At 41.7% G+C, this 25,803-nt stretch overlaps 1 protein-coding gene across 1 annotated transcript in view; it reads right to left on the bottom strand.

Moving 5' to 3' along the window:
• nkain2 (sodium/potassium transporting ATPase interacting 2) overlaps positions 1–16,130 on the bottom strand; it is an 87,322-nt gene extending 71,192 nt beyond the window's left edge. The window contains exon 1 of the mRNA XM_039782626.1: positions 14,641–16,130. Within this exon, the coding sequence (XP_039638560.1) occupies positions 14,641–14,694 (54 nt within the window). The 5' untranslated portion in view covers positions 14,695–16,130. The remainder of the gene's footprint in view (positions 1–14,640) is intronic.
• Between the last annotated feature and the right edge of the window lie 9,673 nt (positions 16,131–25,803).

Below are 25,803 nucleotides of genomic sequence, written 5' to 3'. Positions count from 1 at the left end.
GACTGGCTTAGCTTGGACCTAGGGCTGTTCAACTACCCAGCCTGCTCCTGGCTGATGTCCAGATGCAGGAAAGTGGAATGGATGAAATAGGACTCGAGCTGGCCCAGCAATGGGAGCTCAGAGACTGTTGGGCCCATATCTCGCAGAGACTTGGCTCCATCGTGGCATCCCGTTCCACGGCGACAGAGCGGAAGACTCCGGTGGGACGAGGGGAGGCGGACTCTGTGTTTACATGATACTTGGTGCTCAAACGCATCAAAGTTGATGGACATGTTTCCCTGATGTCAAATTTTTGAATTGTTAAAGCGCCGATATAATGCTCATTTTCAGGTTCATAATTGTATTTTAAGGTTGTACCAGAATAGGTTTACATGGTTTAATTTTCAAAAGACACCATATTTTTGTTGTACTGCACAGCTCTCTCTCACTGCTGCAGCTCTTCTTTTCACCTGGTCTCTGTTTTAGCTACAGAGTGAGACCAGCTTCGGTCAGTTACAAGGCAGGATTTCAGTGTTGTAATGTAACAGAGTACAAATACTTTGTTACTGTACTTAAGTAGAAATTTCATTTTACTTCGCTATTTAAATTTATGTCAACTTTCACTTTTACTCCACTACATTTCCTAGATAAAATGTATACTTTTACTCCGTTATATTTCCACTAATCATCTTCGTTACTCGTTACTAAAAAATAAAATTAGAAGAAATGTGTGCGACTGCAATAAGGGAGGTTTGGCGAATCACTGCTCCTAGATTGCATTACGCACGCTCCATACGCCGCGCACTCTATTTCAGCGCTTGTTTGTTGCTAAAGGAGGAGGAGGACGCACAACTGAAACCGCCACGGAAGCACGAGCACCTACTGGAGAACCTCCCGTTATCGTAGACGACCACCCCGACGATAGCGGTGAACAGGGCAGTGGTGAAGATAATGTCATACACCCGTGGCCGTATTAGCAAGAAATGTTTCTGTACATGGATGTCAGCTCTAAAAATATGCTGTTTGTTCTTTGAACTTAAGAGAATTGTGCCTGAAAAGTCCTAGAAAAGAATGTGATTTTGATTTGATGAGTGAGATTAAGAATCTATGGGAACCCTGAATATGCTTTATGCTTTACTATAAGAAAGCCACAATAAAGTTCACAATAAAAGTTCTAACCGCTTGCTTTAAAAAAAACAAAAAAACTTTTACTTTTACTTCAAATACTTAAGTACATTAAATATCAGAAAATTACTTTTGATACTTAGGTACAGTATATATCAGATACTTTAGACTTTTACTTAAGTAATATTCTAAAAGGTAACTTTCACTTCTACCAAAGTCTTTTTCTAGTACGATACTTGTACTTTTACTCAAGTATTACTTTCTAGTACTTTATACAACACTGCAGGATTTGCAGGGAGACTTGTAAACGAGGGTGCACATGTAAGTAGTTCTTTTGTAGATTATGGTGAATTTATGTGTGTTGTAGCAGTGCTTTGCTATCGAGAACGATGCTAACGCTAGCATGCTAATGGTTGCGGTTAGCCAGCTCGTTTCGGCTTGTGACGTAGAAAGCCGTGCAGATTTTGAACAGCTCACCCAGAGACTGAAGGCAGGATACATTCAGAAACCGTATCTCACTCAAAAAGCATGGATGGATTTTTTTCAAAGTTTGTATGCGCACCAGAGACACAAAATAACACCCCAAATCCCAGAAAAAAAGTGATTTTTTTCATAATATGGGCACTTTAAGATGCCAGCCATATAATGATATTATCCTGATGCAAATTCAATAAATGCACTACTGTTTTTGTTTAGTTTTTTCTTGCGTAGCATTAAGGGACTATAACTGCATGTCGTTGTGCAACCCTGTGTTGTACAATGACAATAAATGAACCTTGAACGAAGCAGAAATTGACACAAGACCTGCAATAAATATGCTAGCAGATTAGCTTGCTGATCTGCTTTTTGGATTCCTGCTCTTATTTAGCTTGTTGGACAGTCAGCCAAAAGGATCATTTAGGCCCTAAAGTACCACTGTCCGCTGAAAGCCTGCAGCACATACACATTATTTACTTCACTGTCACAAAGTCAACACCCAACATATTTGTCTCTCTCCACTGCCTGCCATCTATGGTCATTACTGATAATGTTGCAGTGTTAAACGACCCATTCATCCATTAATCATCTGTTCATCCATACATCTTGGGTATCTATCCATCATTGATCCATCCTCTCTTGTTATCGTCCGCTCCTCCCCTGCTTCCCCAACTCATATCACCCTGCCCTCTCTTCATCCATTCATTCATCCAAATCTCAATCCCTCTATCCCAATATCGATCCGCACACACATTCATCTGTCATCTATGAATATATCTATCCAAGCATCCATTTTTCCCTCCTTCCTTACTCCTTCCTCCCTTGGCTCCTCATCCCAGTCGAAGGGCTTCTACAGCAAGACTTAACACGCTCCACCACCTCCGCTGTCCCTGCACGTGAACACGCACGCACGCACATGCGCACACACACACACACAAACACACACACACACACAAACACACACACACACACACAGGATGCAGACGCAAAAACACACGGACATCGTTTTCACAGCTCCCTGAGCAACTCAAATGGCCCCGGAGAGAGCGTGTGTTCAAAGCAGCGAAAGAGAGAATAAAAGAGCAAGAGAAACATTACAAGGCAACAAGGGCAACAATGATACAGAGAGAGGAAAATGTGGTGGCAAAAAATAAGAAACCAAAATTAGAAGTATGGTAAAATAGAATAAAATTAAACATAAGAGCAATTTACAAGTTTCTTACCATGTTTATGTTACAGTAGAGTCGAGACAATATTATAAACTTTGACTGTCCAAGAGGTTTTATCAAGGCAATGGCAGGATGGTTGAATCTTTAGTAGAAATAGAATTCACCTCTGTAGCAATGACAAACAGCAAAATTACATTTTGTAACTGCTCCCACCTGAAAACCTTGTAACCTTCCTTGCTTTTTGCCATCTAAATATTAAGTGTTGCTACCTTCATACACCTTTCTGTGCTAAGCAACTTCCCCAGCCTCTCCAAAATCCGTTACATTCTACAAAATATTAAGTGTCATTCTGAAAATATGGTTGTTTTCCCTCCACATAGGTGTTCCTCTGACACCAGTCACATCTCCATCTCATAATTATGTGTAATGAAGCTTGAGGAATTGCTTTGCAGTCGCTCTCCATTATAAATCAAGACCTCCTTTGATGTAACAAGATCAAAACGACTGCGCAGGCGGAATATCAGGATTCACGGCAACAACAACAATAGCAACAACTACATCAACAGGATATGAGTTCTCAGAGAACAATGGGGGAGCGTTTCACCTTGAGGGGTAAATAGCAATACAGGAGCAGCAAGCACCACAGCAGTTTGAAGTGTATTAAAATAAAACCGAAAGAAAAGTAAGTGCCTCTGTGTGCACCCTTCATGTCAAGCATTCTGTCTGCTGCCCGTCTGCCGGTGTGTAAATATTGAGGCAGCAGTATTCGGCCAAACACCCATCAGCTCATCCATCAGTGGTGGTCACGCACAAGGTCAGCTTCCAGCACCGTCGATACACATCTTAGCACCTCGGCAGGCACACAAGCCTGTGGTATCACTCGCTCAAATCCAGTACATGACCTTTGTTGCATGCCGTCGCCTCACTCTCCACTGCCGGGAGTCAGGAGCGTGATGCCGGAGGATTGAAACTGGCCACCAGATTGCCCTACAGAAACTAGCAATCTAATGTAACTGGCTGCAGTGGCTTTGACATGGCCCTCCACAGCTGCAGTTTAAGGTGCAAAGGTTTTGACATTTTTTGGGGGATGCAGTGAGGATTATTTTGAGAATTCTGGAAGGATTCAAAACATTGTGATGTGCCATATTTCACTGTATGGTTGTTTGTTTTCCCTCATACTCTGCAGGAAGACACCAATGTTCAATACGTTGTATTATCGTCTGATACATTGTCTCTTTGAAATACAAAATCAGCGGAGTTGTTTGGACTTGTAATTTGGTGGTATTTTGGCCGATTCATTTACTCTATTGACAATAATAGGTGACATTTGGAGCACTTACTTGGATGGGCAAATTACTCTCCTGGTTGAATCATCAGTAAAAAAAAAAAAAAAAAAAGATGAAGAGAACTGCAAATATTTGGGTTTTTTTAAAAACATAATGAGAGATATTAACTCCCAAGGTAAGAAACATCCAGTCCTATTAATGTGTCAGCCATGACAGTGTGACAGTGAACCAGCATGCACAATACCAGGGCATTGAAACTGAATCAGCTGAATAGAATTCAGCCTTCATTCATTGTATTATTTACACCTGCGCTTTTCCTACTGTGACATGTCAAAATGTTTTCAATGAAAAGGGCCTTTTCTTTGTTGAGAAAACTGCAGCTTAACTGAATTCAATGTCACATGTAGGGTCAATTGCAGATGAATTCAGCAACTATGGCACCATTTTTTGTTCATAACTACAATGAGAATGATTTTAAATGTGCTACCGCTCTGATTTAGGCTTCTGACTACCTTCCTCTCCATGGCATAAGTGGCCGAGGTTAATGGGTATTGTAGTATTTAGAGCCAGAATACATGTTTTTTTTTTTTTTTTGACAAAGTCACAAATGAAATGCAAACCAAAACATTGTTTGTCTAAAGTATTGGACTTAACATTGTTAGTGTTATATAACATTGTGTGCTACAGTACAGTGTATAGTGTATGTAGAGGCACAACAGTGGTCTATACAGCGGATGTGATTTCACACTATGTGTGTCAGTATCACTGAGACTATTGAACAAATAATCCAACTGTGTAGGGGTTCAATTTAAAGCCTCCACTGAGCTGTGGAAGAATATAGATCGAGTCAGCTTTTCCAAAAAGATTTTCACTTTTTACTGATTCCACTCTTCCACAATTCCGGACTGTTTCATGATGACAGCATGAGTTGATACAGCATCATAGTTTCCCTTTCCGTGAGCTTCCAAATGCGTTTACACGACACAATCTCAACTGGGAGAAGTGCTCATGCTGTTTTTACAATAAAAAAAAAAAAAACATCTAGGGTGGAAAATTGCAGTTTATAAAAAAGCTTTACAAAGAAAAGAAAAAAGCAGTGGTCTTGCAGTGAGCCTGGTGCTGGTAAAGGCGGTCTTTTTGGAAATAGATTACAGGTATGAATTTAGCTTAGAATATGGAACATGTTAATGCTAATGAGGCACAGCTATAGGTAAGACAGGAAGAGGGTCTACAACTCTCTATAGCACAAGCAACTCATGGACTTAAATATGACACCAGGAGATAAGAGTAGGGCTCAAATACCGAGAACACTACACACATCCGTTACTCTATCTAAGCTATCAGAGATCAATGGTGAAGAAAGAGCTCGGTCACCTCCAGATGTGTTGTGAAAGACCTTGTCATCAGCAGCAGCACTCTAACATCCAGGCTGGGAGGCTCTAACAGCCTCCTGCTCGGTCCTTGGACGCATTCCAGCGTAAAACACACCTTACTGCACATTTTCCATTGCAAAACTTGGTCTTTTTCCAAACCCTAATGTATTGACTGAACTTGAAGACTGCAGGTCGTGGAGAATTATGTGCCGTTTGCTGACAGCTTGTTGATGGACTGCTTTCTATTTTTTTTTTTCAGCACAGCAAATATGGTGCCACATTTACAACCTTAACAGCATAAGTAGAACAGACACAATTTCCCCCTGAAACAGTATTATTTATGACAACATTCCAGACATTCCAGATGTTAAAACTTTTTCAACCGCTTCAGTCAAATTAGATGTGATGCAGGAAGAAAATCTGGGAAGGGCCTGTAGTGAGCGTTGAATACTTTTATCCATGGTTTTATTCAGTTGAGTGGAACATAGAATCCAGCGACCACAAAGAAACTTTTGGACGTGCAGAGTTTTCAGACCCTACACCTATAGATGACTGGTTACCATGACAACAGACAACCCTGATTATTAGAGATGTCACAATACCTAAAATTTGGTAGTCGAACCAGTACCAGTGAAATTCCACAATTCTCGATACCTAATTCGATACTTCGGTAAAAAACTAAAACAAGTGGCCGAGTTGGCTCAGTGGTTAGAGCGGGCGCACGTGTACTGAGAGGTTTATGCCTCGACGCAGAGGTCCAGGGTTTGAATCCGACCTGTGATGATTTCCTGCACATCTTCCCCCTTTCTCACCTAGCTGTCCTGTCAACAATTTTTTAAAGGTCCCATGGCATGAAAATGTCACTTTATGAGGTTTTTCAACATTAATAGGAGTTCCCCCAGTGGCTAGAAATGGTGATAGGTGTAAACCGAGCCCTGGGTATCCTGCTCTGCCTTTGAGAAAATGAAAGCTCAGATGGGCCGATCTGGAATCTGCTCCTTATGAGGTCATAAGGAGCAAGGTTACCTCCCCTTTCTGTTTTGCCCGCCCAGAGAATTTGGCCCGCCCATCAGAGAGAGAGAGAGAGAGAGAGACATCATGGCTTTCAAACGAGCAAAGTGGCAGTTGGTTGAGGCCACAGAAAGTTAATATTCAAAAGGACTGGAGCAAAAGATGAAAATCAATGCTGAAGACTATGAAAGGGAGAAGTACTTTCCTTCGGTGTTAGTGTCCTAGAGGAAGCAGAGGTTCCGACAGAGTAATTAAAAATATCGGTTAGCTTGAAAAGAGCTGATCCATTTGTTTAAAAACGATAATGTGTATCACAGCACCACAGCACATTGCCCTGAAATAAACTGAACATCTCCGAGTGAAGTTGACTGTCAATAGCACTGTAATTGTTTTGGGAGAGTCCAGCCACTGCAGATATTTCCTGCAGCAGAAATATTACTTCTGCACCATTGCAAAAAATGGTTTTGCAATGTGACTACAGTTTCCTGGTCCACGTTGATTGGCCTGTTGTTTTTCTGTCTGTACATAACAGGCATCTATAAATAAAGTGAACTAGCAAGGCTTGTAAAGGCTATTAGGAATCTGGTGGTTAGTGTGTTGGACTGCACTGCACGACTCCATTCACACAAAAACTGAAAGTGACCATATTGATTTTCCAATTATAGACTAGCAATTGTTAGCATCTCCAGTTAACTAGCTTTCCAGCTACAGCAGTATATAGCGTTATTTCCATAGGGAAAGGGAAATGTCATTAGCTAACTATATTATTATGTGGGGTTACAGGTTGCCTTAGAAAAATACATGTTCAGGACTGAAATATCCTCTGTGTGAGAGCCAAGGTGCTGTATAGGACGGTTTAGAGTAATAATACAAAAGAATGAAGCAGCAAAGTTTAAAATATTGTGTGCCATGTGAGAATGGAAATCTTGACAGGTGTAGCAACATTAACTAAAGGGTTGCGAACAACATTACCTCAAGAAAACAAAGGGAGTAAAAAATTTAAAAATACATGCCCTCAACACAAAATGTCATCAACAGTTGCTCCCACAAGGCCTATTCACCGTTTCTAGTGCCCACTGCCTCTTAACCACCTTTCCTGCACTCACCGAGCAATTTCTCCAAAAGCCAGCACTTTTCAAGACATTGTATTTTATTGACAGCTGAAAGCCAGAAAAGTACAATACCCTTTTATAACAGGGAACAACCTGAACAATAGGAATGCAACTTGGACTGATCTACAAGGTTCGAGGCCTAATGTCGGATTGATTTGGGACAATGGAAGTACCTCAACAGGACCCGTGGGTGAAAGCTTGTTTTGTGCACAGACTCTATTGAAACACGTCGAATGGATTGCCAGTCAACTCAGTGGCCAAGGTGTGATGCTGCATTCCTCCAAGCAGAGACAGAGAAAGAAAGAGAGAGAGAGAGGAGGTAGAGACGGATAAAAAAAATAAAAATGAAAAGGGCAAGAGACACACACACACACACACACACACACACACACACAGAGAGAGAGAGAGCGGGCATGTATAAAAAGACTGAGAACTGGGGGAAGAGAGACTGACAAATTAGAGACTGCGAAAAAGAAAGAGCGACAGAAAATCTATAGACTCAGAGCTGAGGTTGTGTGTGGCCCTTGTTGAACCCGGTGTTGTACATAAAGGATAGCAAAGTCTTTTTATCTCACCGAGTCGTGGCGATGAAGAAGGTCTGAAGACCGTTTGTTGCAAGAGTGCAGGAGCTCCGTTCGCTTTCAACTCAAAGCACTCTCAAAGTGCATTTGCTTCAAAATGCTGAAAAACAACAGCATGATGAACATCCAGCATATGGCAAAATAACTGTGACTGAATATCATAAAACTATATGGGAGTTGAACTGGAAACAGACTGAGTGGGAAAATCTTTTTTTGCAAAACTCCAATATCTGAATTTAATATATGAATATGAAGTGATCATTCTAAGCTAACAAAAGCACAATGATTAGTTTCAGGTGAGAATACACTAATGAAAACATAAGTATGACTAAATCCCACACACTAGTTTGAACCATCAATACATGTTTTCTATTTCATTTCAAGTTGAGAAAATTGCCTATAATTCCAAAGTCAAAATATCTTTTAACGGTTTCTGGAAAGTCCAACATGTCGACGTTGATTTATCGGTGTTTTCTTTCCCACTGAAATGCATCTGAGATGAGTATTGACTTCTGGGTTTGAACGATGGCACGCAACTGTTTTGCAATCAGGTAACACACACGGCACACATGCAGAGATACCATTTCTGCATTCACGCCGCAGCTTCCAAGTGGTAAATTATTCATTGTGTCCCTCAATGGTGGAAATGTCACAGGAATGTACTGCTGCAGACAGGCAAACACCGTGTCTCAGATCACCTATGGCCACTGTATACATCCAACCATGTTACATAACTTGTAATCTTCCATCTTGTACATTTGGGTTATGACTGAAAATGTTTCTGAACATTCGGCGAAAATTACCAAAATGTTGTTTGCGCTGCCAGCTAAAACAAGTATCTGTGTATCCTATTCTTTGGTGTGTTTTTGAAAGATCAACTCCATATCAATTGTCACAAATCAATCTATTGGATCATGAATTATTATCTCACCATAGTTACTAGGGCTGGTTATTGGAACTCAATAGCTTCACCAAAATAACCCAGTAGTAAGTAGTATTGAAGCTTCTCCAGTCAGACGATGCCCAAATTGAATCCTTTTTGTACCCAGATCTCGAAAAAAATGACATAAAGAATGTGTAAGGTTTTGCTCGCAGTTCTTCGATTTAATGTGACGTGTGATTGGGCCACTGCTGCAGCAGCCACAACCCATACAGCCTGTAGTTTGAATGAAGTACAAAAAGACATTACAAATGAATTACTCTTTTGGTATCAGTATCATTTTAAGTGTATTGGTACTGGTATCATAATTTTTAAACGATACCTAGCCCAAGTAATTATGCACTATGCTGTGTTAACTTGCAAAGCTGTAATTCTACTCCATTTACTGTATTTAATTAACTTACACAGGCCAACAGTATAATTAACATTCCTGAACATAAACACCCAGCAACTGTCCACACAAGCTCCACTGAACCAGCCAATGGAGTGAAGCCATAGGTTGCTGCCATTGGATGATTGAGTAATCATCTTTGTGACAGCAGTTGGTGGGTGTGTGGACTGATATAGCAACAAGGACCACAGCCATCACCACAGAAAGTGAGTCACCAGTGGCATGTGTGTGTGCGTGCGTGCGTGCATGTGTGTGTGTGTGTGTGTAAAAGGTGTTGGTAAAAACACCATCTGATCTGCTACGATCTTTTTACTTTGTTCTGTTTTGCACCAGTGTGTGTGTGTGTGTGTGTGTGTGTGTGTGTGTGTGTGTGTGTGTGTGTGTGTGTGTGTGTGTGTGTGAAAAAGGTGTTGGTAAAAACACCATCTGATCTGCTACGATCTTTTTACTTTGTTCTGTTTTGCACCAACTTTTCTGTTTTGCACCAACTTTATGATCTTCCTCTACGTTGTGAGTTTGTGTGTTCCGTCTTTCGCCCCATAATATTACTGTAGCAAATCATTAGTACATAAATAACCAAATACCATGTTAGTTTGTTTTCAAAATAGGAGTTTTAAAGAAAGAGCTCAAAATTTTGGGAGGATTTCGAGAGTTACTGTGGACAAGAAGATTGATACAAGTCTTGAGTCAAAGCTCGTTTGTTTAATTGTGCCGGACTATTTCTTGGCCAGGCGCATGCAACCTCACAGGGACAACAAGACTCCAGGAAATGACCTTGCCCGGCAAAAAAATTGTCAAGCACAATTAAAGTGATGGTTCGGAGTAATTCACCCTAGGGTTCTTTGCACCATGACCTCGAGCCAAACACCCTCCCAGAAGCTTTTTTCACCTGGGTCGAACGTTGGGAGAGTTAGCTAGAGTAGCGTTATCAGCTGAATAGCTTAGCGCAGGGGCTAATGGACCCACGTTTGTATCTTGTAAGTTACCCCACTAATAATGCCCGAAATGATACCAAACGTCTACAAGTAGTACAAATAGGTTATGCACTCATAAAACGATGGATTGGAAAGTTTGTAAGTACACCAGAAGTTTATGAACACTTGCCTGCTCTCTTCAGCTCTCTGTTGCTGCTGCTGCTGTAAGACGAGTGCTTAGGGACGTTAGGGATATTCTGATTGGTTGCTGGCGTTTGCAAAACGCCCAAAACGCAACGCCGACAGATTTGCCACTCCTTGCAGCTGAGAGAAGCCAGCTTCCATTGAAAATGAATGACTTCCGGTATCTTTAGAAGCTCAAGTCGGCAGCGCCGTGTACGTAAAGTTAACTTCTTGTTTCTCTCTTATGTGATAGTTCACTGAACATTTTTGAGTTTAGAATTGTTGGTCAGTCAAAATAAGCAATTTAAACATGTCCCCTTTAGGCTTTAGGAATTTGTGATGGGATGATTAATAAAATATTTGGCAGATTAATCAATAATGAAAATAACCATTAGCTGCGGCCTGAAATCACACTAAAATGAACAGAAACAAATTGCCACTGCAGGGAAGCAGAAAATAATTATTTTAAATTAGTCAGCACTCACGTTTGAGCTGTGTGTTCGACACCAAAGGACTGGTAACCCTACAGGTACCGTATCAGCCTAGCGCACAGTCACGCCACAGCTGTAAAGCAGACCTATGTCCAACCTGGATCATTGATCTCTACTCAGCTACAGTGTGACATCACCTATCTCACCAATTAACCCAGCTAATGAAGCAGGAGGAAAAAGTGCTGTTAAGAGTTACATAAGACATCAGTTCCACTAGATAAGACACACTGACCAGCATTGTTTTCGGCTCTGCGAGGTCACCTATTAGGTGGAAGTTTACATGGCAAAAACAATTAACTCCAACAGGGGGTACGCAGAGAAGCAAGCAGAGAAAAAAGGCTGCCTTTTAATTTGTGGTCAATTAGGTTGCTTTGAACACAAAGGATTGTGGGTGGTGTGGTTTTTCTGTGGGTACAGCAATGATACTAAAAGAACTTAATATCTTTATCAAACAGTGTGGAGAATTGGTGTTTTTGTGTGAAGATTTCACCATCAGGAGGCTCCTCTCTAAGCCCTCCTGCACACTGGCTGCGTGGCGTGTCAGCTGCGTGGCGTGTCAGCTGCGTGGCGTGTCAGCTGCGTGGCGCGTCCGTTTTTTTATTTCGGCTCCCATGTTAACAGGTTAGAGCGTGAACACTGCCTGCGTGACACGCACGTCTCAGGCACAGCTTGAGCCGCACCGAAAAATGCGTGCATGCTCGAAATAGGGCCGACGCCTATTTTTCATGCGACACGCAAGCGTGTTGGAAGCGTTTCCAGGAAAAATAGAATACGAAAAGACGTTTAATATGTCATTTTGACACAAATACATTTAATAAATGACATTTTGGTGTTTGAAAGTCTCTAGGTTTTGACATAAATGCAGATATAAATGCAATTTAAAAAATAATAATAAATAATTATCGATTTTCAAATATTGCACCTGTCAATACAGAACGAAATATTCTGTAGCCTATTTGCGGTCAATACTGCAGACGTTGTCTTTGCTGTAATCAAATCAGTATATATTTATGTTTATGGGAAACATACAGATAAGGCTAGCAGCAGCAGCGCCGCGTCAGACACGTTTCTGGTGTGCAAAGACATAGAAAACGCCACGCAGCTGCCACGCAACAGAAACGCCACGCTCACGCCACGCAGGCAGTGTGCACGGACAAACTGTAACATATAGTAGTGTTAGACCTCCAGCTCAGCTAGTGGTGGCATCAGCTGGCTTAGCTATTACAACAGTTAACAGAGCAAAACATGTTGTTGACTATGGCATAGCATTAGTTCCACTGCATTAGACACAATGACTATCACTGTGACAGCATCTCATTCTCACACACACACACACACACACACACACACACACACACACACACACACACACACACACACACACACACACACACACACACACACTTCTTCACCTACGGAAACACACAGCATCCCCATTTACAGCACAATGGCGTGTTTCATGTACATAACATGTGTCAATCTCATTGGCATTGTACTGTAGACATGTTGGCTTACACGGCTGGTCCAAAACAGGAATTTGGAGGGAAGGATTTTTGGAAGGATTGAAAGAGACGGAAAATATGCATAGCAATGTCCAATTTTTACAGCACACACATTTGCACAACCAGGGTCATACACATTAATATCTGACAGGAAATTAGGGGACTTTCGTACTGAATACAAACACACACACACACACATGCATGCATGCAGACACACACACACACACAGGGTATCACGACTGTAACAGTGTCCTATTCAACATGACAATAGGTCTTTAGTTTGCACATACTTACTGTACATGACTCCATGAGCTGAGAATGCCACAGCACGAGCACTTCTGCTCATGTTTATGTATCTGTGGTGCACATACATACTGTATACAATGTCCCATTCTATTTCACAGTACGGCTTCATTTTCTCTACGCCCTTCTAGATCCACTGAGGCTGTAGCATTTAAAGAAAAGCAGGGTTTATTTTGTGGTGAGTGGTGCCACTTTGCCTAAACCTCCTTCCTCTGATTCTACATGAGGTACTGATGTCCTGCATTTTCCATGGTAGCCTCCAGCTGTACAGCAATAATGCTCCTTTTGGTTACGTTTAGCCAAGGTGAAGAGCTTAATAATGATAGCAATTAAAGCAGCAAACCTTTTTATTTTCAAAAGGTGTTGCTCATAGTGCCAAACCAACAGAGATTTATCACGCGACTGTGCAGTTCCCTCCCGTTTTAGCGTCTTTCAGCTCAATGTTTTGGTTTTAGGGCCCACAACTTTATTGTTTGGGTCGTTCTGCTAGCCTATACCCACTGTATGCTACCTGCTCAGCACCAAACAGCAGACAGACAAAAGTTAGTGACTAGCTGGTGGACCGAGAAATTTCCGTCAGGAGTTGGTGAACAAAACATAGCTAATAGGAGCGCTGCATTCTTACATTGTGGCCAGACACACAATTCCAATGCTAAAATGCTAATGGTCTGCAAATAGGTAGTAGTTGGCTAACATGTTCGCAGTATCAACTTTATTAGGTTATAACATGCCAATGTTGTGCTAAGTTCCTCTTCCTTTTTATGTGATGCATTTCTCTCGGTATGATTGAACACTGAAGAAAAAGGTTTCAGATGAAAATCTCTCTTCTAATAAAATCCATTGTGCTGTAGCTATCCTGACATTTCATAATCTGACAGAAGATCTACATATTTTTGTTTGGGAAACAAAAAGAACCAATCAACCTGTCATTTGCTGCTTCATTTCAGATGGGATTTTCCTTTTGATGTGAAGGATTTACTCGACAGAACCAGTGGCAGCACACGTGTTCCTACTTGCACTTCCTCCCATGCACGCACACGCACACACACACACACACACACACACACACACACACACACACACACACACACACACACACACACACACACACACACACACACACACACACACACACACACACACACACACACACACACACACACACACACACACACACACACACCTCCCTATTGTCTTGCCTGCCACCAGTTCCCATTGACACAGATGGTGATGGGAGAATGAGGTACAAAGCACAGAGGGAGTTGATCCCATGAGTTTATGTCAGCTCTTTCCCTCCCTCCCGGCCCACCCTCCCTACGTTGTTTCCCCATAAATCAAACGTAGGCTACCTGCGCCATACGTCTATCCATCTGCTAGCCAGCCATCCATCCCTCCTTTACATCCACTGCCTTCATAAATCACTCCCAGCTTCTATCTATCCATCAATGTTCTATATGGACTCTTAGTACCGTCTTAAAGCTCCCACCAACAGCCATTCATCCTTTCAATCCTGCCATTTGTCAATATATCCCTGAAACCAGATCTTAGCTTGTATCATGACCTTTTACACACCTATTAACTTCTGAAATGTGACCTTTCAGTCATCCATCTTTTCCCTCCATCCATCCACCCATGCCCTGCTCCATGTCTTGTCACCAAAGGACAGTAAAGATGTGTGTTTTCTGATTCCTCATAATGACTTGTTGAACAAAAAAAAAAAAAAAAAACTTTCTTTTTCCTGGTTGATCTGCCCATCTAGCCACCCCCTTACAGCATCAATAGTAGCCTATTATTAACACTTACCAGCTGTATGCCACAGATAAAGGCCAAGGTACATCTGCCACTACAGCATCCCATGGTGTCCTCCTCCTTCTCTCCAGTGATCCACGTGGAGAAGAAACTCTGGGTGAAACTCCCAAATCCTCCAGCTGGACCTTCAAAATCCAAAATCCCCCTGGAGGGCCGTCTGGCTGGCTGGCAGCCCAGGTAGAGGCTCTCGCTGCTCGGCCTCAGCGAACAGTGCAGCCCCTGTACTCGCTGGAGCTCAGGGGAATAAAAGGCTACTACTTCATTCAAATGGCTCGGTTGCTGACAGGTAAACAGCCTGAAATGCGGCCCCCTGGATTTCCAACACACATGGGGTCAGGGATCAAGATGGAAGGTGGGCTTTAGGGATGATTCAAGTCCACAATGATTTCTTGATGTGTCCACGGAGCTTGGTTATGTAGGGAAACCTTTGGCAAGCCTCTGCAACTGAAGGCAGTTTGGTAGTCTGATAAATCAGGTGGTGTGGTGCATTTTGATTGATTGGTCAGAACGAAGTCAGATTTCTGATAATGTGGGTCTCTTCACACAAATACAACTATCTTGACCAATGAAAAAAAAAAAAAAAAAGGTTACAGTAACTCTCCAATTATGTCCACACGGGGACTACTTAACCAGTCAGCTTCTACTGGACTAGAAAGTCTACAGTCACGTCGATTAGTCGCATCCTTGTCACAGAATTAGCACGGTAGCCTACAGTAGCCAGTGGTGAGATTAGATGGATGTATTCCCCAGATTAAATGCTCTTTTGTCTAATAATCCGATTACGCGCCACCTAGATGTGGTTGATTGAAACAGCCTAATTTGTTTTAGGGTGGAGAAAACAAGTGAAAGTGGTCCCTGCCTCCTGTCTCTGTCTTAGACCAGCTCCTCTCCTCTGCTCTGCTCTCCTCTCAGGGGAAGTAACGGGCATTCACACCGTAACAAAAACACAGCGTTTTTGTTTTTAATCTCCAAAACCGCGGTTGTAATCCAGTAGGCTATCTTTGCCTTTTTTTCTGAATGTGGTGTTTTATCCACTTAGGTAATGATGGGTAAAATTGCTCCTAGGATGTTGTGATATGTCACCATGCCACTGGAAGATGATTCCGGCGTCTGTTGGCTAACAAGTCCTCATCCTCCGGTTCATCTCCCTGTCAGCTCCACAACACAACCGACGTTTTGTCAGTCGCTGGTCGGTTCATTCACTGCCTCCTCCCGTTACAGCAAATACATCTCTAACGGTGCAACATTTGAAAAAATAAAATAAAGACAGAAAAACATGTCCATATTTCGGATGGAGAGGGACAGGGTGAGATTTCAGGTCGAGTAAAGTCTCCAAACGTAACCTACACGAGGCGATATGAGCGGAATAACGGCTGAGTTTAGTTTGTCGTCTCGGGGTTGTCTTCAAGGAGTGAAGAAGGGAGACAATGGGAACCGGGATGGACCAACGGACCGAGAGAGACAGCCGCGTGGAGCGTCTCTCGCTTGCCATCTGTCAAGTCAAATACCGCGCAAAAACATAGCCATTCCGGTTAATATCTTCAAAATAAAAGCATTCATGTTCTTCACCTGTTACCTGGGAATTATGCAAAGCGAGACTAGCCTACCTGGGAATGAACCTGTTTTATGGCCATAAACAGAAACTCTCCAAAATGAGCCCATTACTTTTTTTCTTTTTCGTAAAATGTCCAAGACAGTCAAGTCACGGTCAAGTGAGGGCTTAGGCCTACTTTAGTTGCTTATACTTTAACATAACCTACTGTCTGTAGCCTACTGTAGCATGACGTCTCTCAATAAGCAGACGGTGAGACAGCTTGTTGCAGATATATTTCTGACCTTAACACAGGCTACTGGGCCGTAGCCAACGCCAATAAAAGAAACAAAACTCCGTCAACTCTAGCCGCTCGCAGCTTGCCATACTTTAAACTGAACGCCTTTCTTCCTCCAGAAAGAAATAACAACAGCCATCCCTCTCAGCATTTAAACAGTCTATGATTTAAACTGACAACATGTTCACTTCACTGACTTCAGGAAATCTTAGAGTTTCACTCAACGTCACTAATCTGCCCGGCTACTGCTTTTGAACAGTGACACTCTTAACATTTAAACATGAACATAAACACATTAACATGAACAGTTAACACAGTCCGTTATAATACAATATGTCGTATTTTACTCCACCATTTGCTTCAGCTGACCTTATGGTGTGCAAGGGTCCACTCAGGGGCGTCGGACTGGGGGGAAAAAGGGGACTGAGTACCAGGGCCCTCGTGTGAGAAGGGCCCAAAAAGATGCTAGAATGAATAGCTGTGGATGCAGGGAGGGACCCATAGAAAATGCCTTTGTACAGGGCCCAGAATTTTGTGCTACGCCCCTGGGTCCACTGGGTTGCGAGTAAATGGCTAATGAAGACCTGATCTGGGACCCAAGCTAGGCTTGTTGCAATAAACTTTATTCTGCTTAGAGTAGCCTACCATTTTATTGCAGTAGGCTAGTCTCTGTTCTACAGTAGGCCAGTGCCAGTAGCCTAAAGCCTACCTAAGGATTCAAGCATGCCAGATCTGATCATTTTCATCACAGGAGGAAAATGTGTGTTTGATGCAAGATGCTGAAGTCCAACCCAAATATTAGGTTGAGCCTATTTGGACCATGTCTGATTGTCCTCAGGGCCCTTTAGGATTTGGTTTCTTTTTTTTTTGAAAATGAACTTGTGCACCTCAGACTCAAGTCATTTGTTTTGGTCGGGTTCAAATTGTTTGGACTTTTGAATAATTTGTTGCACTTGCATCTAAGTAAGTAACTAAGTAAGTGTTTTTTGTCATATTGGTGCCTGCCTGGTACCTGATGATGGTATTCAACTATAAATCGAGCTTGCTCTGCATCTATTTTTATCTGTTCGGCTTTGTTATTGTTATTATAGCCCAGATTTGTTTAAGAGTGGAGATGTAGGGTATCTGTTAAGCAGGTATCAGGTTAACAGAAGGCACCACTAGCATGCGTATTATTTCTTTTTTCGTGTATAGGTATTTATTTTAATTTCCCTTTTGAAAACTTAACCTAAGAATATTTCATTCTTTGGACTGTTTTTATGATTGTATTTTGAAGGCTAAATGATCTTACTTCCGCCCCTGTTGTTGCTGCCTCTGGCTGACTTGATGAGGCTGATGTTCCGCTCGGCAGGGGAGCGGCGGGGCTCTTTTCACTCACTGAGACACACAAACAGAGACAGAGAGAGATGTAGCTTGGTCGGCATGCAGCTGCTCAAGAACATGGCCTTCAACCACTATAGAGAATGAGATTTTTTTTTTTTTTTTTTTTTTTTTTTTTTTTTTTTTTTCTCTCTCTCTCTCTCTCTCAGTGGGTAGTCTTGATTCAGTTGTCATTTTATCTTCATTTCTCATTCACTTAATTGAAGGCTAAGGGGTTTCTGATAACCTGCTATTAAGGCAGAATATTTGAAAGAGTGTTTAAAAAATTCATGTAGGACATTAAAATCGCTCACAACTATCCATCAATTATTGGAAGAGCCTTGGGTTAAGACTTCAGATTGCCTCATTTAGAAATTACACTTCATTTAGCTCAGTAGCTCTGTGTTGTTCCCACAGTGGTTGGAGTTCAGTGAAGGTATCACAGCTGCAAAATACAGCCAAATGAAGCAACAAAATGCTGCTGAAAACAAGCAATTAAAATTGTGTGTGTGTGTGTGTGTGTGTGTGTGTGTGTGTGTGTGTGTGTGTGTGTGGGTCGTAGGGTCACTTGTGCCACGCCTATAATGGCCTGCAGTTTAAACAGACACAGAGGTGTAGAGGCTATCACTGCTTGAGCTATAGGCCTACAGCATAATGGCCTGCTTTCCCCTCACCATCAATCTCTGTCACAGTCTACCCCTCCCACACACACACACACACACACACGCATACATATACACACACCCAAGAAAACAACACACGCTTTCAGATAGACACAAACAAATGCATGTGCACGTACACACAGACATATTCAAACTGCACGCAGTGCGACAGGAGTCTAATTATGCCGCTAATCTTGAGTGACAGTGGCCTGTATAATGGTTGATTCCCTGGGGGCCATGTTTCAAAGCATCCACCTATTCATCCAACCATCCCATTTTCTATTTATCATCTTACCTATTTAGTCATTCATCCATCCGCCCATGTTTCCACTCAACTTCTCAATTTCTTATCCTCTTTTTATATAATTTCCTGCTTCTCTTCTTTTTTCTGTCCCCATCTTTGTCATTTCTGTGGCCTTTGTAATAGTCAGCCTCTTTCATTTTCTCTTTGTCACACATCATCTGCTCTCTCACAGGGGTTACTGATGGGCCAAATGTGCCTGCGATCACTGGGACTTCAGCCTCAGTTCACCTGAGGGTGAGGCCCCTGATGGTCCGAGGATTGTCAGCTCAGGGGGTGAATATATCACACATCCAATCTGTGTGTGTGTGTGTGTGTGTGTGTGTGTAATTCTGAGCAGATATTGAAGCTAATTAAGTCAGCAATATCCTACTGAAATGATTGCATTAATGGATTAGTGGTACTGTACGTTTTGTATTAATGGATGATGTGTGTATATAATTGTAGATACATGTTAGGTTACTATTTATTCATTGTTATAAGCAGTTTCTTAACTCATTTGTACTGCTTTGCCAACACATGCTCACATGTAATAAAGTATGTAATAAAGCTCATTTGAGATTTTGACAGAGAGAGAGAGAGAGAGAGAGAGAGAGAGAGAGAGAGCAATACGTTGCAGCTTGCCATGATATGAGGGACAGTGAGTCGGACACCTTGCCACAATGCCCGACCTATGTCTGTACTTAATCCAATGTATTGTAATGCGTAGACTGTCTATGTGTGTGTGTGTGTGTGTGTGTGTGTGTGGGTGTGTGTGTGTGTGTGTGTGTGTGTGTGTGTGTGTGTGTGTGTGTGTGTGTGGGTGTACATGCGTACGTGTGTGTGTGTGCAAAAGAGAGAGAGAAAGTGAGTGTGTACACTAAATTTTTCATGTTACATGTTACTGTTTCCCTTAATGCTGTCAATATTCTAATTGTTACTGCTTTGGCAACACTGTACCTACAGTCATGCTAATAAAGCAACCTTGAATTTAATTGAATTGAGAGAGAGAGAGACAGAGAGAGAAAGATATATAGATAGAGAGAGAGAGAGAGAGAGAGAGAGAGAGAGAGAGAGAGAGAGAGAGAGAGTGTGTGTGTGAGAGTACGTGTTTCTTACTTTATCTGTCTGGACCAGATGTCACCAGATGCCTGCTGCTGCCAGCCTATCTCAGCCCACACAGGCACACACATGCACAAGAAACACACACACACACACACACACACACACACACACACACACACACACACACACACACACACACACACACACACACACACACACACACACACACACACACACACCTTCTGCCACTCATGACATGCTGTTCCTCCTGCACCTCGTCCTATCTGAACATTATCTAACTGCAGACCCAGGTAGTTGAAAATAGCCCGCATATGAATGTGAAATATCAGTTTCAGTGATTGAACCAGTGAAGAGTAGACTCATATCTGCTGCATACACCAGGTGAAATTGAGGATGACATGGAGAGAGAGGAAGAGTGAGGGGGGGGAACAAGAGACTGAAAGAGATGGAAGGAGGTGCAAAATGACAGAGAGAGAAAACAAAGGTGAGGAGGGAAAGTGAGACACATGAGTATATTGCACTGGTGAAAAACGCTGGTAACCTCTGTGTAAAAATAGAAGAAAATTAAATATCCCACAGTAGTGTGGAGATACTAAGAATGTCATACTAAAACAGACTTAAATGTTCTTAGAGTAGATGTGAGATTGCTTTTGTTGAACATTTCCTAAAACAGAACAATAAGTTGAAACTGGAACTGCAGAGTCAAGAGATCATTTTCCACCCATTGTTATTTTAGAGACATTACTTATAGCTGCTTTAAGTAAAAATTCAAAAATAGCCCCTTTTTTTTCATACACAGTATAGCGAAAGGGCCAATGGTGCATCCTGATTGTGGCCACTTCAAAACACCAGCCAGTCCCTATGCAATTCACTAATGTTCTCCAGAGTGGGAAAATTACATTGAAAAAGTTACTCAGCTGCAGTTAGAAGACTGCTCGCCTCTGGCTTTCCTTTCCTGATTTCCACACATTTTCATGACTTTCACCAACTTGCACCTATATGAGGAAAATGGATAGTCATAATGAAATCCCATAAATGTGTATATTAAAACAGAGAGAAATGTATTGTTTAGCTGTGTATCCTCTTTCTTGCAGAGAATTTGATAAGAAGATTGATCATTCTTTAATGTCTGAACAGTAACAGGGAGTGACAGTAATTCAGTCCGTGGGGACTTGGCTTGGGAACTGGAGGGTTGCAGGTTCAAATCCCTGTACGGCTGAGTACAGAGTTTGGACTGGTAGCTGGAGAGGTGCCAGTTCACCTCCTGGGCACTGCTGAGGTGCTTGAGCAAGCCACCGAACCCCAAACTGCTCGGGGCGCCTGTCCATTGGCAGCCCCCTCACTCTGACATCTCTCCATTAATGCACGTGCATAGGGTTAATAATAATAATGTATACTTTATTAATCCCGCAAGTGGAAATTACAATGTTTTTATTACACACATTACACACAGGCCTGAATTACACCCACATGCTTAGTACCTACACATGCACTAATGGAGAGAAGTCACAGTAAGGTAGCTGCCCATGGAAAGGTGCCCCGAGCAATTGGGGGTTCGGTGCCTTGCTCAAGAGCACGTTGGCAGTGCCCAGGAGGTGAACTGGCACCTCTCCAGCGATCATTCCACCACCACAGGTTCCTATTTGTGCATGTGTGTGTATTTCTATTATTTCAGGCCTCTGTGTAATGTGTAAAAAATAACCACAGAGTGAAAAAATGTAATTTCCCCATGGGGATCAATAAAGTATTTCTTCTTCTTCTTCTAAATATAAAGCTACCCCCAGCAGGCAGATAGCTTAGCTTATTTCCGCTGCTTGCCTTTCAACCTTACTTTGACAACAAGACTCCAGGAAGTTACTGTGCCCAGCCACAAAACAGTCCGACACACCAGTAACATGGAGAATTTATGGTTAAGCAAACATGTTAATCTGTAAGATTTAGATGTGCTGGTATTTACCTTGGACAGAGCCAGGCTAACTGTTTCCCCCTGCTTCCAGTCTTTATGCTAAGCTAAACTAAATCATGTGTGCACGTGTACATTTTGTGTGAGAGTATTAGAGATTTATAATTCAAACTAAGTAGCTTCAGATTTACCAAGAAAGTGGTATTGATCTTCTTACTTAACACTCACTAAGTAAGCTAATGAGCACATTTCCTAAAAACATTTTGAAATTCTACGTTTCATGTTTTTTTCCCACATGGCCACGGCTCAAGTCGATGGGGTCATACATTGCTGCCTGTTATATTTGGATTCCTCACCTCAACGTGCAATTAATATTCAGTATGAAAAGTGCTTTATTTACGTGCGTTGGTTGTTTGACCTGGTCAATTGGTGAACAGTTAAAGACTTTTCCACAGCACATGCAAAAAAAAAAAAAAAAAAAATGCTGATCTGCTTGAAGTCACCTGTTGCAAAAGCTCATTTTCGGCGGCATTTTGTAGTAACTTTTATGTATTTATAAGATTTTGAAAGCACAGTCGAGAAATGTGGTGGTGAGCTCCATTGTTTGGTCAAAGCTGAACCATTTGCTGCTCAGTGTCAGCAAGATAAGGAATAATAAATCCGACAGAGCAGGAAGATACAGACAGCTGTCACCATCCGGGGTGAGGAGGTGGAAATGTCACAGTCACACACATTTTTGTAGATTTACATCAGCAGTATGTCTGACAACATGGATTCACTCTAGGAGAAAAGCAGATAAGGAACAATGTGGAGTCAGTGTACAACAAATAATGATTTTAAATTGTAGCCTGTTCACTGTTGTTGTACAGGGAGTAGACATCAAGATACCAAATAATTTAACCTGTACAGATTAAGCATTATTTTGAAGCTGACCCTGGACCAACATGGAGCTGGTGGCAGAAGAGAGGATGAGATGCACATGAGCAACATCTTGGCAAACATCTCCTAATCTCTCGATGTGCTTGTGCAGCAAAAGAGCGGCTTTTAGCCGTCGGCTCAGCATGCAAGGTGATTCATAAAGACACTCAGTGTTCAGCAGCGCTGTCTTCTTTTTGAGAAAGTTGAGGCACTGACATCCTTGATGTTGTCAGACAAGATATCCAGCGACACTGAAACCTGAATTTCTGTAGATGCAAAGTACAAAGTGTAGCCGTGATAAATTCAAAGGTGTATTCAACACAAGTCACCGTGTTCGGACACACATTTTATGAACATGTAAAGTATGCCATGGGGATTGGAGACAATTCAATGCTCGCTAAAGATTCAAAGGTTCTAGCTACTTTTTCTATTCACAGCTGACACAGTAAATGAAATGTCAGTGTCATCCTTTGAACATTTTACAAGGCCATTTTCATACTCATGCATGTATTCGAATTCACAACGAAGCTTGGATTTATGCATCTTGAAACACACTTAACCTGTAAAGGACTTCAAAGTCAATACACATCCATGTTAACTGGAGTTTCCATTCAACAGCAGTGATCCCAGTAACTGTGACCACACAATAAAAGTCCTCCTCGAAATAGACATATGTGTCCTGGTACCAGAATGACTGGATACAGAAGCTCCCAACATTGTGCACATGTAGGAACATACAATGTATCATTACACCCATTTTAATGATCCAGCAGGCAAGGTATCTTTACCCTTATAATTATTATAGCACTGGGTGATAAGCATCCCACTATTTTCTGCTGCCACCAACTGTGCTTATACAAGACTTTGCAACAGTGACTATGAGGCACACAGTCCTTTTTTTCACCCAGGAATCCAAAAGCTAACGTATTTATTTCTTTGACTTTGAATTGCAGAGTGAACGGATTTAGTCCACTTAAATAATGTCCCTGAATATTTCATTCAGGTCACCTTGATCAAGGTAAACAAGGACATGAAAATAAAACACAAGCAGCAGCACTAAACGCACTTACTTAAGAAATACATTTTAATCGTTAACTCTTAATGCGGATCCTCAGCAAGTATACACAAAATCATGGGTTACTATGCAAAAACAAAAGCAGCCTCAGAGTGTGTGTGTGTGTGTGTGTGTGTGTGTGTGTGTGTGTGTGTGTGTGTGTGTGTGTGTGTGTGTGTGTGTGTGTACGTGTTGTTTTGTTCCTACCGTGTTAATACGGACATTTGTGCCATGAACACATACTAATTCTGTTTTATTTGTGCTCCTTGTCTCAGGAAGTGTTTTTTTTCCTTTTTAATAGGCTGTCCTCATGTGTGTGTGTGTTTGTGTGTGTGTGTGTGTGTGTGTGTGTGTGTGTGTGTGTGTGTGTGTGTGTGTGTGTGTGTGTGTGTGTGTGTGTGTGTGTGTGTGTGTGCGAGGACTCATGTGAGTGCATGTACTCTGTCATGTGTGTGTGTGCCTGGAGGCGGAACTGTGAGCGCTATTAGATCTGGATATTGCAGCAGTAGCTCACAGGAGCTCAATAGTATTCAATGTGTTGTCACATATTTATCAAGAGCCCGGTCTAAATGTATCATGAAAATCACAACAAGCTTTAAGTCCCATTATCGAATCCAGCCCTGGGTCAATTTCTATGCAATACATTTAATCCTGCAGTTTCTGTGTTTCTGTATCTAAATATTCCCAAGAACAGCGTTTCCTCTTACATCCACATCTGTCACCTACTGTATCTCTGCTTTAAGACAAAGCAGAATACCTCTAACACTGCTATCATACTTCTTGCTTCTGTACTTTGTTGGACAAAGACTTCCCCTGTAAATAGTAACCACTAAACTATCCCCACATGGATATGTGCTATTGTCTCAATGAATCACAGGGTAATTTAATTTGCGAGTGTTTCCCCTCTGAGAAAACAAATATGTCCTGAACAGGCAGACTGAAAGAGTTTGTGTGTTTGAGCCTTATGGGGGATTATGTTTTTGAGCTACCTCATATGTGCACACATTAGTGTGATTGTGCTTGCAAATGCAAACATGCATACTGTGCTACAACAAGTGTTAAGTGTTTATCACCCAAATTACAGAATTGTATTTGTTCCCCGCACTCTTTCTTAGTTGTATGTAGCCGATCAGATTTGCTTTTCCACCACAAAAAAATACGAGGTGGATAGAATTTAATTTGTGGTGCCAACAACATTTGAAGTCACATTTAAGATAAAAAAAATCAAAAGCAACATCTCCAGAGTCAGAGTAAATATTTACCATAATCTTAAGAACAGACTGTCAACAGATTTCATATTTCTTTAGACGTAGTAGCAGGTTTTCCAATGACAACTGTCTGTGGATTATACTGATGGGCACATCCATCCCTGAAGTATTGATACAGATGATAGGGCTTGTTTGAAGCATTGATACAAGTGTCAATTAGTTCACATTCTGGTCATGTGATCACTCTTCTAGTGCTTTTTTCTTCTCTGCTGTTGTTGTGTGGCGATCACCTTGTTAGGATTAACATTTGTTATTTACCATTAAAAGCTGTCTCACATTTTAACATGCATGTGATTAAGTAATTAACAGAGAACAGTGAAAATAAATGCCTAATGTTTAGTGGTAATTCCATTCAGAAGTGGCCTAGAAATGATGCATTCGTGGCCAGGTTGGTTCAGTGGGTAGAGCAGGCGCACATATACTGATAGGCTTATGCCTCGACGCAGAGGTCCAGGGTTTGAGTCCGACCTGTGACGATTTCCTGCATGTCTTCCCCCTCTCTCTCACCTAGCTGTCCTATCGATTAAAGGCGGAAAAGCCCAAAAAATAATCTTTAAAAAAAGAAATGATGCATTCACCCATTCACCCCTCTGTGATATGTATCAGTGATCCTCGTATATTTTCTGGTATCACCCATCCTTATGGATTAGAGTAACAAAGACAGAAAGGTTACTGTGAGAGTTTTTTTAAATGTAATTTTCCAACCTAGTGAGCACCACAAACAAACTTCCATTCACCTCCTTTATATTGCAGTCTCAACAAAAATCGACCAATATCTTAAAACTTGGACAAATGAAG

Source organism: Perca fluviatilis, chromosome 18 (assembly GCF_010015445.1).
Source record: "Perca fluviatilis chromosome 18, GENO_Pfluv_1.0, whole genome shotgun sequence".
In the NCBI taxonomy this organism is placed as follows: domain Eukaryota; kingdom Metazoa; phylum Chordata; class Actinopteri; order Perciformes; family Percidae; genus Perca; species Perca fluviatilis.
Note: the sequence above shows the minus strand (reverse complement) of the source record. Positions and strands in the feature narration are given on the sequence as shown.